The 20,477-nt window shown below is 41.4% G+C and overlaps 4 protein-coding genes across 5 annotated transcripts; 2 read left to right on the top strand and 2 right to left on the bottom strand.

Moving 5' to 3' along the window:
* Positions 1 to 768: 768 nt before the first annotated feature.
* On the bottom strand, positions 769 to 3,975 carry LOC106578608 (tRNA selenocysteine 1-associated protein 1). Its single transcript, XM_014157605.2, has 7 exons — positions 3,836 to 3,975; positions 3,320 to 3,417; positions 3,041 to 3,140; positions 2,774 to 2,826; positions 2,352 to 2,508; positions 2,228 to 2,261; positions 769 to 2,008 (listed from the first exon to the last, which is right to left on the bottom strand). Exons 1-7 carry the CDS (start codon positions 3,857 to 3,859, stop codon positions 1,863 to 1,865), a joined length of 612 nt encoding a protein of 203 aa, XP_014013080.1. The 5' UTR covers positions 3,860 to 3,975; the 3' UTR covers positions 769 to 1,862.
* Positions 3,976 to 4,032: 57 nt separating this feature from the next.
* LOC106578534 (mitochondrial folate transporter/carrier) lies at positions 4,033 to 12,807 on the top strand. The gene is made up of 7 exons (XM_014157464.2): positions 4,033 to 4,702; positions 4,956 to 5,106; positions 7,448 to 7,533; positions 9,053 to 9,207; positions 11,171 to 11,284; positions 11,503 to 11,648; positions 11,935 to 12,807. The coding sequence occupies exons 1-7, from the start codon at positions 4,498 to 4,500 to the stop codon at positions 12,056 to 12,058; spliced, it is 981 nt and encodes a 326-aa protein (XP_014012939.2). The 5' UTR covers positions 4,033 to 4,497; the 3' UTR covers positions 12,059 to 12,807.
* A 250-nt stretch (positions 12,808 to 13,057) lies between these two features.
* LOC106578543 (collagen triple helix repeat-containing protein 1) lies at positions 13,058 to 19,151 on the bottom strand. 2 transcript variants are annotated; one of them, XM_045701425.1, is made up of 4 exons: positions 18,814 to 19,134; positions 15,418 to 15,636; positions 14,894 to 15,110; positions 13,058 to 13,564 (listed from the first exon to the last, which is right to left on the bottom strand). In XM_045701425.1, the coding sequence occupies exons 1-4, from the start codon at positions 18,922 to 18,924 to the stop codon at positions 13,422 to 13,424; spliced, it is 690 nt and encodes a 229-aa protein (XP_045557381.1). In that variant the 5' UTR covers positions 18,925 to 19,134; the 3' UTR covers positions 13,058 to 13,421. The 2 variants fall into 2 exon arrangements, with proteins under 2 accessions (XP_045557381.1, XP_045557382.1); XM_045701426.1 differs by lacking the exon at positions 13,058 to 13,564 and adding an exon at positions 13,747 to 13,790 and having other exon boundaries at positions 18,814 to 19,151.
* Positions 19,152 to 19,517: 366 nt separating this feature from the next.
* On the top strand, positions 19,518 to 20,066 carry LOC106578411 (keratin, ultra high-sulfur matrix protein-like). Its single transcript, XM_014157163.1, has one exon. The coding sequence runs from the start codon at positions 19,518 to 19,520 to the stop codon at positions 20,064 to 20,066; it is 549 nt and encodes a 182-aa protein (XP_014012638.1).
* Positions 20,067 to 20,477: the final 411 nt, after the last annotated feature.

Here is a 20,477-nt window from a genome sequence, read left to right as displayed (position 1 = left end):
CAGTTCGTATGTTACCAATTTAAATTCATACAATATGTTACCAATTGAAAAACGTACAATATGTTGCAAATTTGCAAAACGTATGACATGTTACAAATTCCAATTTGTTGTGGCTAACGTTAGCTAGGTGGCTAACGCTAATGTTAACTAGCTCTACTAGGGGTTAAGGTTTGGAGAAGGGTTAGCTAAAAGGATTAAGGGTTAGCTAACATGCTAAGTAGTTGCTAAGTTGCTAATTAGCTCAAATGCAAAAATTGTCCATAATGATATTCAAACTCGCAAACTTCGGGCTGCTAGACGTTCACATGATCCACCCACCCATCCCGACTGACCAACCTACTTTTGTTTTTGCCATAAGACACCTATGTAAGCATACCAAAAGAAACATAAAATACTAATTTTAGTGTTCCGGATATACGTATACTATGTTACATCTAGTCTATGAGAACAGTCTGCAACGATAGACTCTCTCTCTGGTGCTGGGTGTGTGGAATGATTGAGGTAGCCGGATGCAAACTGAATGGCTGTTTTACTATTGTTTCAGGATTCTGATTCGAGCCTATAATTGAGGAGGATTCTAGGAAGGAATACTTTCCCCTCAATTAATTACTGGGCATCTGGTGAATTTAAACTAGTAAAAGATGGATTTTCAAGTGCATGGAGCAAAAACATATCATAGTTTTTGTGCTTCTCTACTCTGTTATTACAGGAGCAGGTTTGTAGTTAATCTTTTCAAATAGAGTAACAGATTATTTTAGGGCCTTGAAGTGTGTTTCGGAAATAGGTTATTCCACATTTTAATACATGTCGGTCTCAGAGCATCAATGTCACAAGTATTTATCATCAAAAGCAAGAAATATGAACACTGGTGATGTGAGCTTGTAGATACTGATATTCTTTGCTGCAGTCAGCATGTGGTCTTGGCGCTATGATCACTGAACAAGCTGATCTGATACTGTATTTCTACTACAGTAATATGAGGTGATCTGTAGACTAGCCAGAAAGAATACCATCATATCCTGCTATAAAGGACATCACATTTGACATTGATGAAACAGTTACACTTTATAATAACTCTGAAGAATAAGCATTCATAACCTATTTATTCAAGTATTTCATTATGAAAACATGTAAAAGCATTTATATTAATTTATGAAGCATTTATAACGTATTATTCATGTAAGTTATTATAAAGTGAATACACGCACCTCCACATTCTGTTGACGAGTATTTACACAAAGCAGAATCAACAATTCTGTCTGTACCACAGCTTTCAAATTATAACATGGAGGAGAAAGGTTTAAAACACCCACTACACAGTCTTCCACTCCACAATAAGAAGCAAGTGACCCTAGATAGATAATCAATAGGTTAAATAGGGTGTCGAATAGGAATTATATTTCAATCTTATTCTATTTTCCAGTGTGGACAATAAATATGAAAAAGGTAGCTATGTGAGGGAGGGAAAAGACAGGCTCAAACTAGCACTTCGGTCCTTGAAGATATGATTACAAAGACATCAAGCACCGAAACAAGCCTGTTCATTGGGCAATTGGAACCAAACCAGTGCCCAATAACCCCAAAGAAATTAGTGGGGGTGAGCGATAAAAATTACAATTCAAACATGAGGGGGGCATCCTTTCAGTCACTGGAGCTGGGTTCACACGAATCACACACTGTGGTCTGTTCGCTTAGCTTAGCCCATTGCAAGAGTACAAGACACTGAAGACCAGCTACTCTTGGCAGGCAGGACGAGATGCCTTTACCCTTTGAACCTTCACACTGGGCTGTTCCAAACAATCCACATCGAGAGGTTGAGAGAGTCCGACTGTTGCCGTCTGTCGACCAGGGGTCTGCTAGTTCTACTGTGTCTTGGATGGTGCAGCAGCAGTAGGACCAGGAGGCTCCAGGGCAGGCCAGTGGCAGTCTGTGAGGGCATCATACAGCTCCTCACTCTCCTCCATGTACTGCCTGTTGGCTGCCACCACATCCAGTGCCACCATGGGGTCTGCAGGAGGCACACACACAAGGCACACAGTAAGATCACACAGTCAGGCACACAGACAAAGGTGCACAGCACGAGAGCCATGAAGATCAGACAGACTGGACAGTTTGAAGGCTGTACTCCAGGCCTGGGTTCAATACACGATGTCAAATAGTGTCACATACTTAAGCCTCTTTTTTGTATAATGAAGATTGAGAAATGAAAGAAAACAAGAGCACTCACACTCCAGTCCATCATCTTCAGTCTCCCCATAACCCTAAAACAAAGAGACAGCTCTTTATTCACAGCATGGTACAGCTTATGTATATGTAAAGAGAGATAGAGTAGAGGGGGTGGGAGAACACACCTGGTTGCTATAGTTATAGTGGTTGTAGTTGTAACCTCCGTAGCTGCCTGTGTTCTGGTCATAGCCCCAGTTGGAGTAGTAGTCAGGGTACTGTTGGTAGTACTGGTTGTTGTTGTACGAGTACGGCTGATTGTACCGGTTGTCTGAGTAATCACCTCTGTTTTTACAGGAAAGAAAACCTTTATGAATAAACATCATATTTATTAAAAAATCAATATGCTATTAATAATGAGTAATGAATGAAAAGTGTGGATTATTTGGGATATTTCCTACATCCGTCATGGGAGACAACAACTTGAACATACCAAACGAATGGAATAAAAGTGTTTTCCTTCATCTACACACGACTACCTTCTCTACTGTATGAAGGGAGGCTCTGTTAGTCCCTGGACAAAGTAAGTTCAGTGGCATGAAGTACATACCTGTTCTCTCCTTGCCTTCCGTACGTGGCACGGTTTAGTTTGAACCTCTTCGGCTGTAGACAAGAGAGAGAATTTTGTTCAGAATGGATTATTCCAGACGTTATTTATCTCTAATAAAGTTCATGGGTATATCAAGAGTTCACCATATGCCCTATACATATCCAATCCTCTCAAGAGTGCCTGAGATAGGTGAAGGAGGTATGGGTCGATTCGAGATTGGAAATCAATGTGGAATCATTAAGTGCTGTGTGTGTGGTGGCCCTGTACCGGTGTGGCTCCAGGGAGAGGCTTCCCATTGACTTTCCTGAGACACCTCTCAGCAGTGGCCTCGTCCGCCAGCTCAACAAAGCAATAGCCTGCCGCACCCCTACACAAGGTGGAGAAGGACCAAAACACATACATGTACGTGTCGTGTTTGTGCAATTTCTTCTGTTGTTGAATAGTGATAGTAATATACAGAGGCTACTAGACATTCCCAAAGACAAAAAAATGTATATCAGTCATAACCCTTCTATTGCAGTAGCCTAATGTTCTCCCCTGTCTTACCAGTTCATTTTGTTCCGGATGATTCTCACCCCCACCACAAGCTCTCCCATGGTGGCGAATGCACGAGAGATGAACTTCTCATCCATGTAAGGCTCTAGCTACAGGGGATGAGAGAAAAACACTAAGTTGAACAGAAAACCTCTACTCTTGCTAGCTACTGTAAGTTACCTACACTCTGTAACTTAATGTAGCTAGCTAGCTACATTCAACTGAACATATTCTCAAACTTTCAGGGTCACTGATTTGGTGTGGTCTTTATCACCTGGAAATGACAGGCTTCATGAGACTAGAGGCTCTTTAGGGCTTGTCAGTGAGCAAGAACTAGTTAACGTTGGCCAAATAATGAAAATGCCTGAGGGTGCATCTATTAGCTAACGAGCTAGTTGCTCGCATGGTGGTAGCACTGAGGGGAGGTAACACTAGCTATCCTAAAGTGGGAGTCACACCAGAGCTAGGATGTGCTAATGCTAGTTTTCTATGCATGCAACGTTATTATAATAACATATCAGGACTTACATTACCCATCCATAAGCAACTCATTTTGTTTACAATTTCAGATCACCAACGTAAGTACAGCTTCATAACACACGCTGCGACTGTTGCAAATCTACAGACTGCCATCTAGAGGATTTGTGGCTGGTGGATGGTGGTGTGCCTTTCACTGTTGCATTATGGGATAGTAAAGTCCTCCACATTGCGTCACATTTCCTAAAACGTATTGGTGCTTTTGGTGCGTTCAAGACAACTGGGAACTCGGAAGAGCGGCAGTCATCTTCAAGTTGGAAAGTCGGAGTTCAAGCAAGGGGCCCGAGTTCCCGGCTTGGAATTCCGAGTTGGATGACCGTTCAAAACTATTTTTCTCAGGCGGAGCTCGTTCCCCAGTTGTCTTGAACTTACTGAAGTCGGAAACCTCCAGTTGGTTTGAACGCGGTATAACTCCTGCGGACGAGTCATTGGAAAGGTCGTGCCAGACAGAAATGTAGCTTGTCCACATGACAAAAACGTGGGTCACTAAAACGTCTTAAAATATGATGTGGTTACTTCAAGTATGTGCCTTTTGGATTCCGGGATTAGATTTGAATGTAGCATGATACCTTGCGCGTTCTGTTTAATAACATCTGAAGAATCAAGTAGCTGACGTTAACTTCTAGCCAAATTCACAGAATAACTAGCTAAACATGAGTCCTGTTGCTTCAAATCAAGAGACAGCTGCAACAGAACCTCCGGGATCCCCTGGAAGTAGCACACCTTTCTCCATAACTGGACATATCCAGCAAGTCTACAGCCATGTCAAAATAGAGAATTTGGTTGCAGGACTCAGTGGAGGAGTCGTGTCAACACTGGTGCTGCACCCTCTTGACCTAGTCAAAATCAGGTTTGCAGGTAACGTATGTCAATGTGTGGTTCTAAAACTCTTAGCTACAAGGTGTTTATTTGTCCGGACTAAAAAGGATTTGCAGCAGCTAGCTAACTTCTACCTTTGACAGGTGTAAGATTGGGAACCTGCAAATGATGCAATCGGCACATGGTAATAACATAGGAGTAGCTAGCTACCTGGCTATAACTTGAATGGACAGTTGATGTTCTGTTGGCTCTGACAGTGCATGTTTTCCCCTGCCTTGTCTTTTTTCTGTAGTGAGTGATGGACTGGACTTGAGACCTAAATATAATGGCATTATCCATTGTTTGAGAAATGTGTGGCAGCAGGAGGGGGTCCGAGGACTCTACCAAGGAGTCACCCCAAACATCTGGGGTGCTGGGGCATCATGGGGACTCTACTTTTTCTTGTATGTATAACCAGAAGAAGTAAAACTGGTCTACTTTCTCCGGGATAATAACTTTGCAGTATTACGCTAGATGACATGACAGCATGCATGCATCAGCTGACATTTATTTTTTATTTCAGTAGTCAATCCCAGATAGTTTTTTTTTACTTCAAGGTGACAATATTGTAGAATAATAGTGAAGACATCAAAACTATGAAATCATGTAGTAACCAAAAAAGTGTTAAACAAATCAAAATATATTTTATATTTGAGATTCTTCAAAGTAGCCACCCTTTGCCTTGATGACAGCTTTGCACACTCTTATCATTCTCTCAACCACCTTCATGAGGTAGTCACCTGGAATGCATTTCAATTAACAAGTGTGCCTTGTTAAAAGTTAAGTTGTGGAATTTCTTTGCTTCTTAATGCGTTTGAGCCAATCAGTTGTGTTGTGGGATGGTATAGGGATGGTATACGGATGACAGCCCTATTTGGTAAAAGACCAAGTCCATATTATGCATATTATGGCAAGAACAGCTCAAATAAACAAAGAGAAATGACAGTCCATCATTACTTTAAGACATGAAGGTCAGTGAATCCTGAAAATGTCAAGAAGTTTCTTCAAGTGCAGTCGCAAAAACCATCAAGTGCTATGATGAAACCCAGAATTACCTCTGCTGCAGAGGATAAGTTAATTAGCGTTAACTGCACCTCAGAGTGCAACCCAAATAAGTGCTTCACAGAGTTCAAGTAACAGACACATCTCAACATCAACTGTTCAGAGGAGACTGTGTGAATCAGGCCTTCATGGTCAAATTGGTTCAAAGAAACTACTAGTAAAGGACACCAATAAGAAGAAGAAACACAAGCAATGGACATTAGACCGGTGGAAATCTGTCCTTTGGTCTGATGAGTCCAAATTTGAGATTTTTGGTTCCAACCGGCGTGTCTTTGTGAGACACAGAGTAGGTGAACGGATGATCTCCGCATGTGGTTCCCACCGTGGAGGTGTTCATGGAGGAGAGGTGTTATGGTGTGGGGGTGCTTTGCTGGTGACACTGTGATTTATTTAGAATTCAAGGCACTCTTAACCAGCATGGCTACCACAGCATTCTGCAGCGATAAGCCATCCCATCTGGTGTGCGCTTAGTGGGACTATTCTTTGTTTTTCAACAGGACAATGACCCAACACATCTCCAGGCTGTTTAAGGGTTATTTGACCAAGAAGGAGAGTGATGGAGTGCTGCATCAGATGACCTGGCCTTCACAATCACCTGACCTCAACCCAACTGAGATTGGTTGGGATGAGTTGGACCGCAGAGTTAAGGAAAAGCAGCCAACAAGTGCTCAGCATATGTTGGAACTCCTTCAAGACTGTTGGAAAAGCATTCCTCATGAAGCTGGTTGAGAGAATGCCAAAAGTGTGCAAAGCTGTCATCAAGGCAAAAGGTGGCTAATTTGAAGAATCTCAAAGATAAAATATATTTTGATTTGTTCAAGACTTTTTTTGGTTACTACAGTACATGATTCCATATGTGTTATTTCATAGTTTTGATGTATTCACTATTATTCTACAATTTAGGAAATAGTAAAAATAAAGAAAAACCCTAAAATTAGTAGGTGTGTCCAAACATTTGACTGGTACTGTATATATTTTTAATAATTTGAGTACTAACAGTCAAATAATAGCTAGACAGTCAGGGAGAATCTATTTTATAAAAAAAAAAATCAAATTCAGGGCACATGCCTATTGATTCTGTTATAATTGAGAAGGGGTGTCCAAACTTTTAACTTGTACTGTGTATATATAGCATGCTTTCTATCTGGTTTTGGTTGTTTAAGTTGACACTGAAACAGTTTTTCTGTCCTGAAAATGACCACGGCCTGCCTAAGAATTTCCTATACAGAAAAAATCCTGTAATTAGCTCCAATGGCTGTAATTTCCTCCATATTAAAGTGGTAGTTCGAGACTTCACCAGAGTCGGTTGAACAGGAACAGCTAGCATGCTAACGGTTCGTGTAGACTTCAAGTCACTCTAGTTGGCATTGGCTTGTGAAACTACCTCTAACTTCCTTCGTACTGGACACAGAGACATAAAAATTGTATCCACGACGGTATTCTGTTGCAGTTAGCGATATTCATAATATAATTATTTTTCACATGAACACACCCCCACCCCCCAAAATGGCAGATATCCTGTAGCCCAGTTTGAAACCCCCTGATCTATCCAATCAAATATGAACTCATAACTTAACATGACTGTTGACAATAGCACATTTAAATAGCAATGGTAGCTTCGGGATTTGTCTATTGAAGTGTCCAATTAATTTTCTGTTCTGTCTGTGTTAACTTCCCCCACAGTTACAATGCCATCAAGGCGTACACGAAGGAAGGCCGTCATTCTGAACTGAGTGCCACAGAACACCTGCTGTCAGCCACCCAAGCAGGTTAGTACTGCCTCTGTCTAGACCCCAGGGACACACACACTGGTGGTGGCGTGAGGTCAATACAATGTCTATAACCACAACTTCGAAGGTCAACACTGTTTGATCTATCCCCATAGGACCAGTGTGGGTGGGTCCATGCTTTCGTTCCAATCAAACAGTTACCGTTACACACCAAAATAAACATATCATAGTCTGCTCCACTAGTCCAGACTTTGATTAGTTGAATCAGGCGTGTGACTGACTGGTTGGAACAAAATATTTGACTCTGACGAAGGAAAAAGTACATATGTATACAGTTACTGTTCAATTTTCTGACATTTTATTCTTTTTCTGGCTATATACAGTCATGTGATTTACCCTAATCATGTTAGAGAGTTCAGTGGAATAAACTAATCCACTGCACTCACTGACAGACAATGGTAAAGGGAAGAAAGACACTGACTCTCATGTTCTACCAACCCCAAGTGACTTTAACCTCTCTTGGGTAGGGGGCAGTATTTTCACCTCCGGATGAAAAGCGTGCCCAAAGTAAACTGCCTGTTACTCAGGCCCAGAAGCTAGGATATGCATATAATTGGTTGATTTGGATAGAAAACACTCTAAAGTTTATAAAACGGTTAAAATAATGTCTGTGAGTATAACAGAACTGATATGGCAGGCGAAAACCCGAGGACAAACCTTCCAGGGGGGTAAAAAATTGAGGTCATAGGATTTTCCAATTGTTTTCTATGGGATACCCTTATTATTAGGAACCTAGTTGCAGTTTTTATGGCTTCTACTAGATGTCAACAGTCTTTAGAAATTGTTCAATGTTTTTCTTTTGAGAAATGAAGAAGTAGTCACTCCAGGTGGACTCTACTGTTTCCAAGCGTGTGAACAGGAGCGCGCTTCACGTTGTTTTTATCCGGTATTAGAAGCAGTTTATTCCTTCTTAAATTTGATCGATTATTTACGTTTTAGGGTACCTGAGTTTGGATTAGGAACGTTGTTTGAAATGTTTCAACCAAGTTTACAGGTAACTTATTAGATACCTTGTAGGCATGTTGGGCGAGTTGAAACCGGTGTATTTCTGAATCAAACGTGCCAAATAAATGGACATTTCTGGGACATAAAGAAGGACATTATCGAACAAAAGGACCATTTGTGATGTTTCTGGGACATTTTGGAGTGCCAACAGAAGAAGATCTTCAAAGGTAAGGCATTAATTATATCGCTATTTCTGCAATTTCACCGGATGTTGGCCAGGTGGGACGCTACCATCCCACCTGCCCATAAGAAGTTAATTAAACATGATGAGATAGGGATGTCTTCACCAGCTCCATGCTTCACAGGCTCCATGTAGTGTAGCGTAGAGCTTATAGTTTGGTTAAATTTGTGTGTGTGTGTGTGTGTGTGTGTGTGTGTGTGTGTGTGTGTGTGTGTGTGTGTGTGTGTGTGTGTGTGTGTGTGTGTGTGTGTGTGCGTGCGTGCGTGTGTGTGTGTGAGCTCAGAAACTCACCTCTGTTTCCTCCGTCTCCAGGTGTATTGACTCTCACCCTAACCAACCCTATCTGGGTGACTAAGACTCGCCTGGTGCTGCAGTATAACGCTGATCCCACCAGGAAACAGTATAAAGGGATGATAGATGCACTGGTGAAGATCTACTGGCATGAGGGGATACCTGGACTGTACAGGGTGAGGCTCAGTATAACCCAGGTTTTGTCATCTGTATGTATGATGGCTATATCCTGAATAGAGCTTATTAGGACTCTTGTCTGCTTACAAGTCAGGTCCAGGTCCAGTGAATGTGCAGGACATGTGAAGGGTGTCATATGTAAATATGTTTTCTCCTTATGATCCCTCACAGCCTAAAATTAGGCAATGTACCATAAAACTTCAATTAAACGCTGAGTCTCAAATAGCTTTCCTTTTTAATAGCCGGGCATCGGCAAACATTTCAGCAAGTAAATGCCTGTTTCAAATAAACACTGGATCTAAATGAATTGTTTACGAGGTTACCATGGACAAAGCTCTGATATTCCCACAATCAACATTTTTATATTTAATTCTGTCATTGTTGCTAGCCATGGCGCCACCAAAAAGAAAACACAAGATCAAATTTAGCTCTCTATGGAGCTGATGGGCGAAATTGGGGTGTATGATTTGTCAGCCTAGTCTTTGCAAGTCTGATCTACAATGGATTTGTTATTATAATGTTTATACAGGTCATACTGGTCACAATAAACATTGCGGTAGTCTTTTCAACTTTTCATTGTGCAAAAGTTGTGTGCGTTAACGAAATAGTCGCCTGGCCCAAATAGAAACCTGTCTCTAATAAGCACAGATTGTGTTCAGTGATTTAAGAAAATAAACGGCCCTGCTATTAAAGATGCGCTATGCAGAAATTGCTCCACCATTTCCTGGTTGCTCAAATTCGAATAGTTAGCCTCATTTCATTTTACAAGCTAGTGTTGTGTAGAGAATCATTGTACCATCTAATCTGCTGTGAAATAGCTTTTCCATACCCAAACATATTGTTTTTTCAGACGTTTGAAGCTGGCGTATAAGACGCAAAAACAAAACTTAAGAACCAGAATCATAGAAATAGCCACATAAAACAGATCTTTCACTTCTTAGACTTTCTTTCAATGAGTGACATACCTATAACTCACATTTCTATGTGAATTTGATCGTTTACCCAAAAGGTTAGGTACTGCAGCTTTTATTGAAGTTTTACTGTATGTACTGTAGTTGCATAAGATTTGAATGCATGTTTTATAGACTACCACTAGGGGGCAGTACCTCCATTTTTCATTTTAGCAATTTAGCACACTCTTATCCAGAGGGATATACATTTAGTGCATTCATCTTAATTAAGATAGCTAGGTGAGACAACCACATTTCACAGTCATTGGAGGAAAAAGTACCCAATTAGCATACTTCAGTAAAAGTAAAGATACATTAATAGGAAACGACTCAAGTAAAAGTGAAAGTCACCCATTTAAAATACTACACGAGTAAAATTCTAAGTATCTGGTTTTAAATATACTTAAGTATCAAAGTAAATGTAATTGCTAAAATATACTTAAGTATCAAAAGTAAAAGTATAAATTATTTCAAATTCCTTATATTAAGCAAACCAGACGGCACCAAACCAGTACAGATACCCCAAAAAACTACTTAAGAAGTACTTTAAAGTATTTTTACTTAACTAATTTACACAGCTGTTCACAGTCATAGTAATAAGTACATTTTTTCCTCAATAAAGTAGTTATCAGCAAAGTCAGTGTTAGTAGGAGTAGATTATGCACAGGGCAGGGCTGATCAATGACAGTCCTCTAGGGCTAAAACACTTCTGGTTGTCATCCTCTCCTAATAAGGGACTAATTCAGACCTGGACACCAGTTCAGTGCAATTCACTACCAGGTAGAAACAAAAACAGAAGTGTTTCGGACCTCCAGGACCGGAATTGAACAGCCTGGGTATTCGATAGGATAAATTGTCTTTCAAGATATTAGTGTTTTTATATCAGCTATAAGTATTTTTCAATATTATAAATACCATGATCATATCAATTGGATTTGGAAGATAATGTATAATATTTAATTTAAAAGTTTATTTGTCAGGTACAGATAATGACCCGTGTTTAACCCTCCAGGGGTATGTTCCTGGTATATTTGGCACATCACACGGGGCATTGCAGTTCATGGCCTATGAGGAGCTGAAGAGAGACTACAACAAATACAAGAAAATGCCTTCAGAAGCTAAACTGGTGAGTGCAGAGTGAGGAAACATAAGACTTCTATAACCACACCTAGTTTTAATGACTCAACCATATGGGTAATAAACCTTTAAAGTACTTATAAAGAAAACCCACATCTAAGTGTTGCAGGATTTCTGGAAGAATTACCGTAATGCTTATTAAAGAAGTGACTCTCGGGCATCATTCCTCCAACCTCTCTCTCTCCCACTCTCTCTCCGTCTGACCAGAATGCATTGGAATACATCACAATGGCAGCTCTATCCAAAATATTTGCTGTGGCTACCACATACCCTTACCAGGTGGTGCGGGCTCGCCTGCAGGACCAGCATAATAAGTACAATGGAGTCCTGGATGTGGTCAGGAGGACATGGAGGTAGGCCAAGACCACACTGTTGGTTTACTGTACATACAGGGAAAACAGCTAGTTTTAGGTTAACTAGCCAAAACTTGGTATAATTGACTATTAAGTGGGCATATAACCATGTTCATGGGTTAGGTAACATAACAGTGTGAAGCAACTAAGCTCTGCAGCTTCAAACTCTAACCCTACAGAGAGCCATGAGAAAGCTTGCTAACGCCCATTCCACTGCTGCCATTTCAGTCTGTTTTTTTTCTCCCACATAGTGACTACTGTGTTTGTTTTGGCCCCTCCTCCACAGGAATGAGGGAGCTGTAGGGTTCTATAAAGGCATGGTGCCCAACCTGATCCGTGTCACCCCAGCCTGCTGTATCACCTTCCTGGTCTATGAGAACGTGTCTCGCTTCCTGATGGGCCAGAAGTGAGGAGGACTAAGGAGACAGCCATGGAAGGACCACAAATAGGAAGGGACTCAGACAGTGTATGTGGTGCTAGATAAGATAAGCCATGAACTGAAGTCTCCAGAACTGTCACAGCAGGTAACTGGACAACTGGAGCGGACATATCACCTGGATAGACCTCTGGCAGCCGAGTCAAAACAACCATAAAGCATGTGGTGGAATTAGATCTTATTACCACTATGAAAAACCAGGACTCGCGTCTATCGTATGCATTCGAGGTTTGGCATTCTCAGAGACATGATGTTGACAATGCTGGTAATTAAAGACTGGTCTCTCTGTCTCTTGGATGCATCACAGAAGAACAGACTTCACTGGAGGTACTGTACAGGATGTGGGTGTGAAACATCAAAGAAAAAAGCAACCATTATTTTAATGCTGCTGGCTGTGTGTGTGTGTGTGTTAAAAGAGCATACCTTCTATTTTCAGGGTACTAATGTACCCCAATTTGTTTTAATTTAACTTATTGGCATCATACTGTAGTGCATGTAAACCTTCATGTTGATTATGTCATAGGAAATGATCACAGAAGACTGATTGCACTATTCAACATCTTTGAAGTATTGTTAATTTCAGAAGTCTTCATCTGAAATATCAGTGTTGAATTGGCATTAGTCCATTTCTTTCAGGTAAAATATTATATTCAAGTTTCAACCTTTATGTTGCTTTTGTATTTGTTAGCTTTTTTTTGTTTCAGATTAAATTTTACAGCTGTTCTGTGTTCACATGTTATTTGGAAAAAGGGATCAGCACATTTCAAAGAATGTTCTTCTCTGATAGGAAAACATTTGGTAGATCTTCTTTAGCTTCAGATTACATTTAACAGCTATGCTGTGTTCACTTGAAAGATCTGTCTAAATGCATCTAAATCTAAATGCATCTCTTTATGAATTCACACATTTTCAAAAAAAAAATATTCTCTTATAGGAAAACGTGTTATAGTGTAATGAGTAACACAATGCTTGATTCATACAAAATATTACTTTATTGACAGTAATTCATTTAAAAATGTACGACTTCAGCAGATTACAAGCGCAGCCAAAATCTTGCTTTATTAAACAGGAATGGGACTAATGAAGAATAAATCTAATTTCAGGTGGCCAATAAACTAGACCCTACCCATGTGCTGTAGTACAAAACATTCAAGTGAACATCAGTGATACTGTAGTAGGCTTTAGCCACAACTGAAGTTTTCTGATTGGCCAGAGGACATTGTCAAAGACTAGGAACCCATCCAGAAACTAAACTGATATGTAGTCAAAGGCTTCAGAAGGATTGTTAGGGGTTCTTTCTCTATGGGTCCTGGTCCCATCACTTAATAAAGACGGCCTCATTTGGGCAGCTCCTCTATGAAGACCCTGGATACGGAGTTCCACCCTGTAGATGCGTCTCCTCTGGGGTAGTCAGCACAGGTCCCCACCCAGATAGCCACGTCCACCAGGCCTGCCCGGATCCCCTCACACAACCCTTCAACTGGGACAAGACAAGAGGAATACACAGGTCATAGATCCCCTCACACAACCCTTCAACTGGGACAAGACAAGAGGAATACACAGGTCATAGATCCCCTCACACAACCCTTCAACTGGGACAAGACAAGAGGAATACACAGGTCATAGATCCCCCTCACACAACCCTTAGACTGGGACAAGACAAGAGGAATACACAGGTCATAGATCCCCCTCACACAACCCTTCAACTGGGACAAGACAAGAGGAATACACAGGTCATAGATCCCCTCACACAACCCTTAGACTGGGACAAGACAAGAGGAATACACAGGTCGTAGATCCCATCACACAACCCTTCAACTGGGACAAGACAAGAGGAATACACAGGTCATAGATCCCCCTCACACAACCCTTAGACTGGGACAAGACAAGAGAAGTTACTCTAAATTCAGGTAAAGTGTCACTGAGAGAAAAAATAAGGTAATTGAGGTATATTTACAAGACAACTTCCTGAGTTACATTGAACATCCACACTGCCGTATGTGTGCCAAGACAAGGGCTGTTAATTGCTTTGTTTTGGTCTTGCTACACTGGTGAACTTGGCAGCTAAAGAAGAAAAACTATGGAGTAGGCATGCGTATGTCAAATGTCTTGCGGAATTTAAACAGTAATAGTAGAGATATTATTAATATTTTAAGGCTACAATAAATTTCACATTTGAGATATATAAGCAAAATACCACCATAAACAAATAGCTACCACTAGCTACACTATCTCAGTTTAGCTCAGTTTACCGGATGAGCTGTGCATGTTGATGGTATAATCTCTAACCAGATGATGTTCTGTATATAGTAAGTGTAAGGTTGATTATCAGATGAGGTTCTGTATATAGTGAGTGTAAGGTTGATTATCAGATGAGGTTCTGTATATAGTGAGTGTAAGGTTGATTACCAGATGAGGTTCTGTATATAGTGAGTGTAAGGTTGATTACCAGATGAGGTTCTGTATATAGTGAGTGTAAGGTTGATTACCAGATGAGGTTCTGTATATAGTGAGTGTAAGGTTGATTATCAGATGAGGTTCTGTATATAGTGAGTGTAAGGTTGATTATCAGATGAGGTTCTGTATATAGTGAGTGTAAGGTTGATTATCAGATGAGGTTCTGTATATAGTGAGTGTAAGGTTGATTATCAGATGAGGTTCTGTATATAGTGAGTGTAAGGTTGATTACCAGATGAGGTTCTGTATATAGTGAGTGTAAGGTTGATTACCAGATGAGGTTCTGTATATAGTGAGTGTAAGGTTGATTATCAGATGAGGTTCTGTATATAGTGAGTGTAAGGTTGATTACCAGATGAGGTTCTGTGTATGTTGATGGTGGAGTTGAGCTCAGGGCTGCCTTGGTCGAGGTAGATGATGAACTCGATGGGAAGAGGTCCTGTACACTCAGCTCCGTTGAAGGTGAAGTACCAACGCTGGCAGCAGGCTGTCTTACACTTCAGCCTCAGGGAGCCGCTGAAGAGCACACGCAGGGCACTGTCTGAACGCAGCTTGGTGAATGTACAGTCCTACAGGGGAGACATGAGAGGTGGAGAGGAAATCCTAACACTAGCATCCAATGATAGCATCTTCAATGTTTTATGTTTTGTATTCATGTCTCGTTTCAATTCAGTGTGAATAATACAATGTTGTTACTGGTAATTACACTGTTAGTACACAGGCTTAAGCGCAAATGAAAATAACATGTTAACAAATATTTTTCTCTAAACAAACACAATCAACCTTATTATGGATGATCAATATTGTAATAATGCTGATGTAACTATATTACTCTGTGCCCCAGATCCTGTCTTATGAGCATGGCCAGCCACTTACAGCTATCTTGCCCAGGTCGATCCCATAGTTGAGTGAGTTCCAGGCACACTGCTTGTAGTTGTGTTTCCAGGGCTCCTCAAACACCTCACTCACACACTCTCCTTTCTCCCCCTTGATGCCATCACGCCCCGGGATGCCAGGGGTCCCAGGGATGCCATTGTGGCCAGGGTTACCCTCCCTTCCAGGGGTGCCAGCCGGACCCTGGGGGCAGCTGTTGTACTGGAGAATGAGAGAGGGAGGGAGAGAGGAAGAGATGGAGGGAGAGAGAGACACTGTTATAATGGGGAACACGAAGGAGAGACAGACTGTTCTAATAACCACACTAATAACATACCACCTAGAGTTAAGAAATACCAGGTTGTCATCTAAGCATCATATGACCTACATCAAATGTATGTGCCCACATTCATGACAATGGACATCTAGACCTGTAATGGATAATGGTGGACACAGACGTCAGTTTAATGTCTAGTTTTGATTTACAGTTGATTGAGTTGTCAGCTAACGTGAATTCAACCTGAAATCAACAGAAATGTGAACCTTGTCATAGATTTAGGTTAAAAGTTGGGTGAAAAAATGACAAACATTTCTGAAATTCCTTTACGTTGATGACTTTTTGCAAATCCAATCAGTTTTTCACATTGATTCAACTTCATCACATTGATTTTTGTTTGTTTAAATTATGTGGAAACAACATTGATTCAACTAGTTACCCAAAACCATCGTCATTAACGTTGCACTTGAAAACACTCGAGATCTAACGCCTGCCTCAGACCACTCATAGAACAGCTAAGCGCGCCGTTAGATGTTTTTTTTGCCCTCCCACGTCACTTTATACACAGAAGATCTCCGCTAAACATAGAATCACATCTGTCTCTGTGAGCATGATAACTTCAGAACAAAGTTGACTGGAAATTCAATGTTGCCAATGTCCTTGCAATTGATACAAACTAGCGACCTATAAAAATATGTTTCAAATGAGAAATGGCCGAATTAAAATATAAACAGTAAGCTATAGGCCTATTTCAATCATATTGAAATACATTTCATATTCAATAAATTGAGTTCTATTTTGTTGTCTTTAATTTGTCTCAACATATTTTATGATGTGTAGCCTAACATGTGCACAATGATCTGCCAAATCACTGATTTAGTGCAATTTTATCATTAGAATAATACCCATCAATATTTCCAGCCATCTGTGATAATATTGTTCTGCCCCTGAACAAGGCAGTTAACCCACTGTTCCTAGGCCGTCATTGTAAATAAGAATTTGTTCTTAACAGACTTGCCCAGTTAAATAAAGGTAAAATAAAAAATAAATAAAAATCTCTCTCTAGGTCTAGGAGCTGATCCGTCGTCAGTATTGTGAAATAAGTATAATGTTAAAGAAAGATTTTGATGGAGAAAGCTGATCCGAGAGCAGCACGCGCTTTCCTTCAATCCTAACAGTATCAACACATACAACGATACACTTAGCGACGATTCTCTCTGCATGGTGTTTAGGAAAACGCCTGATATATCTTCGGCTTTTGTAGGAAAGATGCATCGTTAAAACACTCGCAAGCCTACATTCCATCGCTATTGGAAAACCGGAGCCAGGTCTGTTTTTGCCATTAAGTGACTATGGTGGAGCCGTCTGGGGCCTGGGGGTGGAGCCGCCTGGGGGTGTGCTCTGACTGGGGGAGTGATGTGTCTGGGTCCCGCAGCCTACCAAACAAAGTACCAGGGTCATGCTGTTGAAATGAGAGATTGTGACTTTAAGATAAACCAAGTATTCTCCTATAAAAGCACTTGAGCACATGTATGGGATTTGAGATACATATTACAGTAGCCTATAAGTGACAATATGTAAATGCCTCTGTGACTATAAATATATTTGAATGTGGTTATTATCCTTTATTAATATATGCCATTTAGCAGACACTTCTATCCATACATTACGTAAGGGTGGTCCCGGGACTCCAACCCACAATCCTGGTATTGCAAGCGCCGTGCTCTATCAACTGAGCCATACAGTACTGGAGCCAATATCATTATAAGACTACAGTTGAGGGAATGAATGTCTCAGACGTTTATTAGGGCTTGATTTGTTTCTGGGGAGAATTCAAAAGCCATGAAAGGCACCTCTGTTCCGCTCAGCTACACAGCTGACTTTCCTATTAACTAATCCGAAACGTGCTGAACAAACTGCAGTAGCCTACTGTATAATATACCGTGTTTATACTTTACACAGACAAACATTCTACTGCTGGGATAACAGAGAAAGTGACTGTTATTGTAACTATGGTCTAACATTGAGAAATCCCCAACACACCATACATTAAGTTTGGACTCAATTAGGTTTTACACAGATCCAAAATGTTCAAACGAGCTGGACAAAAAGAAGAGCCAATATAGAGAAAAAAGTTAGGTCTCAGCAAACCGTGTGCAGACTTCAAACCAGGGTGAGAGCATAAAGACATACAGAATACACAGTAACGTTACAGTGGCAATAAAAAAAACGATATGCTCTGGAAAGGATGAGATTTTTACCATGTTGTTCAAATAATAGGTTCTTGAATTGAATTCAGCAGAGATTCTGGTGCAGTTTGGTTTGTCTGCATCGTTTCCGGTACACTAGACAGATAATAACAAGATGATGTTCATCAAATCACATTACTCAGTTATTACCATGCAGTCCTTTACTGCTGGTCAGATGTATGCACTAGGACTACACCAAAGCAACAACCCACTAGTTTGCAGTAGGCTAAAACTACGGGGCAAAAACTGGTTGAAACAACGTCGTTTCCACGTAATTCCAATGTGATGAGTTGAATCAACGTGGAAAACTAATTGGATTTGCAAAAAGTCATCAACATAATGACATTTCGTCTTTTTTTCACCCAACGGTTAACCTAAATTCAATGACATGGTGACATGTTTTGTTGGATTCATGTTAGTTGACAACTCAACCAAATGTAAATCAAAACTAGATGTTGAGCTGACGTCTGTGCCCAGTGAACAATGAACCAGCCAGACCCCTCATGACTTCTGTCTGGGTCTGTTTAATTCTTCTGCATGCTGGACCTTTGCCAACTTCTTGTTTGCAACAGTGATGCCCAACATGCCATATAACATTGAAAGAACATTTGCGAGTGGCCACTGGTCAACGTGGCACCAATTATCCACAGCCCATTCAAAATGATGGTAGTAGATATAGAACTGAAAATCACTAAAAAGAAAATATCGTTGAAAAAAACGTTTGATATTTTAAAGTATGAAACAATGAAAGGAAATTGCAACAATTAAAGGCTTAAACATTGGTTAAATGAATCGGGATGAGATTCTGTAGTTTTCGGCACTTTGAGGGCTGTGCAGCTTTAACCCCAAATAGTTTATTTGATGTTTTTTTACCTTTTCGTATTCAACATCCTTCCTGTCAAGTGCCTTTCTCAATTTCTCTGCTCCATGGAAAGGTAGAATCACGCAGGTGAGGAGCAGCAGACGAGTTAGAGCTGATACCATCTTTATTTTCCCAAAAGATCGAGAGAGACCACAGCACTTCCCTGCTGCTCTGCTGCGCCGTATTTCAAGTGAGTGGGGATGAGGGAAGTTTAGAGCGCGCCTATACTCTGCCTATAAATGTGTTCTCACATAGCGTATGATTTATAAGTTTTTGCCACAAAAGTTTGTCAAATGTCTATACCTACTCAGAAGTTGTCATGGGCGGGAAATAACAATCTATTTGAAAATATAAATTATCTTAATGTGAGCCTACTGCGTGTCAATTGGTCTGGAACTGGAACACGTGTTAACCACATGGTCACTTGTTCAAGACCCGTTTTAGGCTCCAGCGAATTTTGAACTTGTGCTGTTGAAAAGCGATATCTCAAGTATAAATAACGTAAAGTGCACACACTAAAGGGAAGATTATTTTTGTTGTTGCTGAGCAAAATTGTGTTTTTTAGACACAACTGCAAACTTCAAGGAGTTGGTGTGATGGAATCGGTGATGTCATCGGCCACCCACCTTGCTTGAGGAATAATAGAGGAGCAATAAAGAACAAAAGAGGAAATGTCTTCAGCGTTAGAGATTGAATAGAGCCCAACATCTTGATTATGCTTCAGCTTGTTTACAGTTGTTGTGGGCTGCCCTGTGCCCCAACTGTGGGCTGCCCTGTGCCCCAACTGTGGGCTGCCCTGTGCCCCAACTGTGGGTGCCCCAACTGTGGGCTGCCCTGTGCCCCAACTGTGGGTGCCCCAACTGTGGGCTGCCCTGTGCCCCAACTGTGGGCTGCCCGGTGCCCCAACTGTGGGCTGACCTGTGCCCCAACTGTGGGCTGCCCGGTGCCCCAACTGTGGGCTGCCCTGTGCCCCAACTGTGGGCTGCCCGGTGCCCCAACTGTGGGTGCCCCAACTGTGGGCTGCAATGTGCCCCAACTGTGGGCTGCCCGGTGCCCCAACTGTGGGCTGACCTGTGCCCCAACTGTGGGCTGCCCGGTGCCCCAACTGTGGGCTGACCTGTGCCCCAACTGTGGGCTGCCCGGTGCCCCAACTGTGGGCTGCCATGTGCCCCAACTGTGGGTGCCCCAACTGTGGGCTGCCCGGTGCCCCAACTGTGGGCTGCCCGGTGCCCCAACTGTGGGCTGCCCGGTGCCCCACCACTAATAACAGATTGGCAAGATGGAACTATGTAATTTCTCATCATGGTATAGAATCAGTTATATGTGGGTATCCTAGTCTGTTATTTCATGAAATTGGGAAGAACTCAATGGCATACTCCTTGTGTCCTCTCGCCTCACCTCATTGGGGACACTGCCCTGTGTAGGGTGCCGTCTTTCGGATGGGACGTTAAAACGGATGCCCTGACTCCCTGTGGTCACTAAAGATCCCATGGCACCTATCGTAAGAGTAGAGGTGTTAACCCCGGTGTCCTGGTTAAATTTCCAATCTGTCCCTCATACCATCACGGTCACCTAATCATCCCCAGCTTACAATTGGCTCATTCATACCCCTCCTCTCCCCTGAAACTATTCCCCAGGTCATTGCTGTAAATGAGAATGTGTTCTCAGTCCAATT

The sequence above is a fragment of the Salmo salar genome, chromosome ssa02, assembly GCF_905237065.1.
Source record: "Salmo salar chromosome ssa02, Ssal_v3.1, whole genome shotgun sequence".
NCBI classification, from domain to species: Eukaryota; Metazoa; Chordata; class Actinopteri; order Salmoniformes; family Salmonidae; genus Salmo; species Salmo salar.
This window is presented reverse-complemented; position numbering and strand designations above follow the sequence as displayed.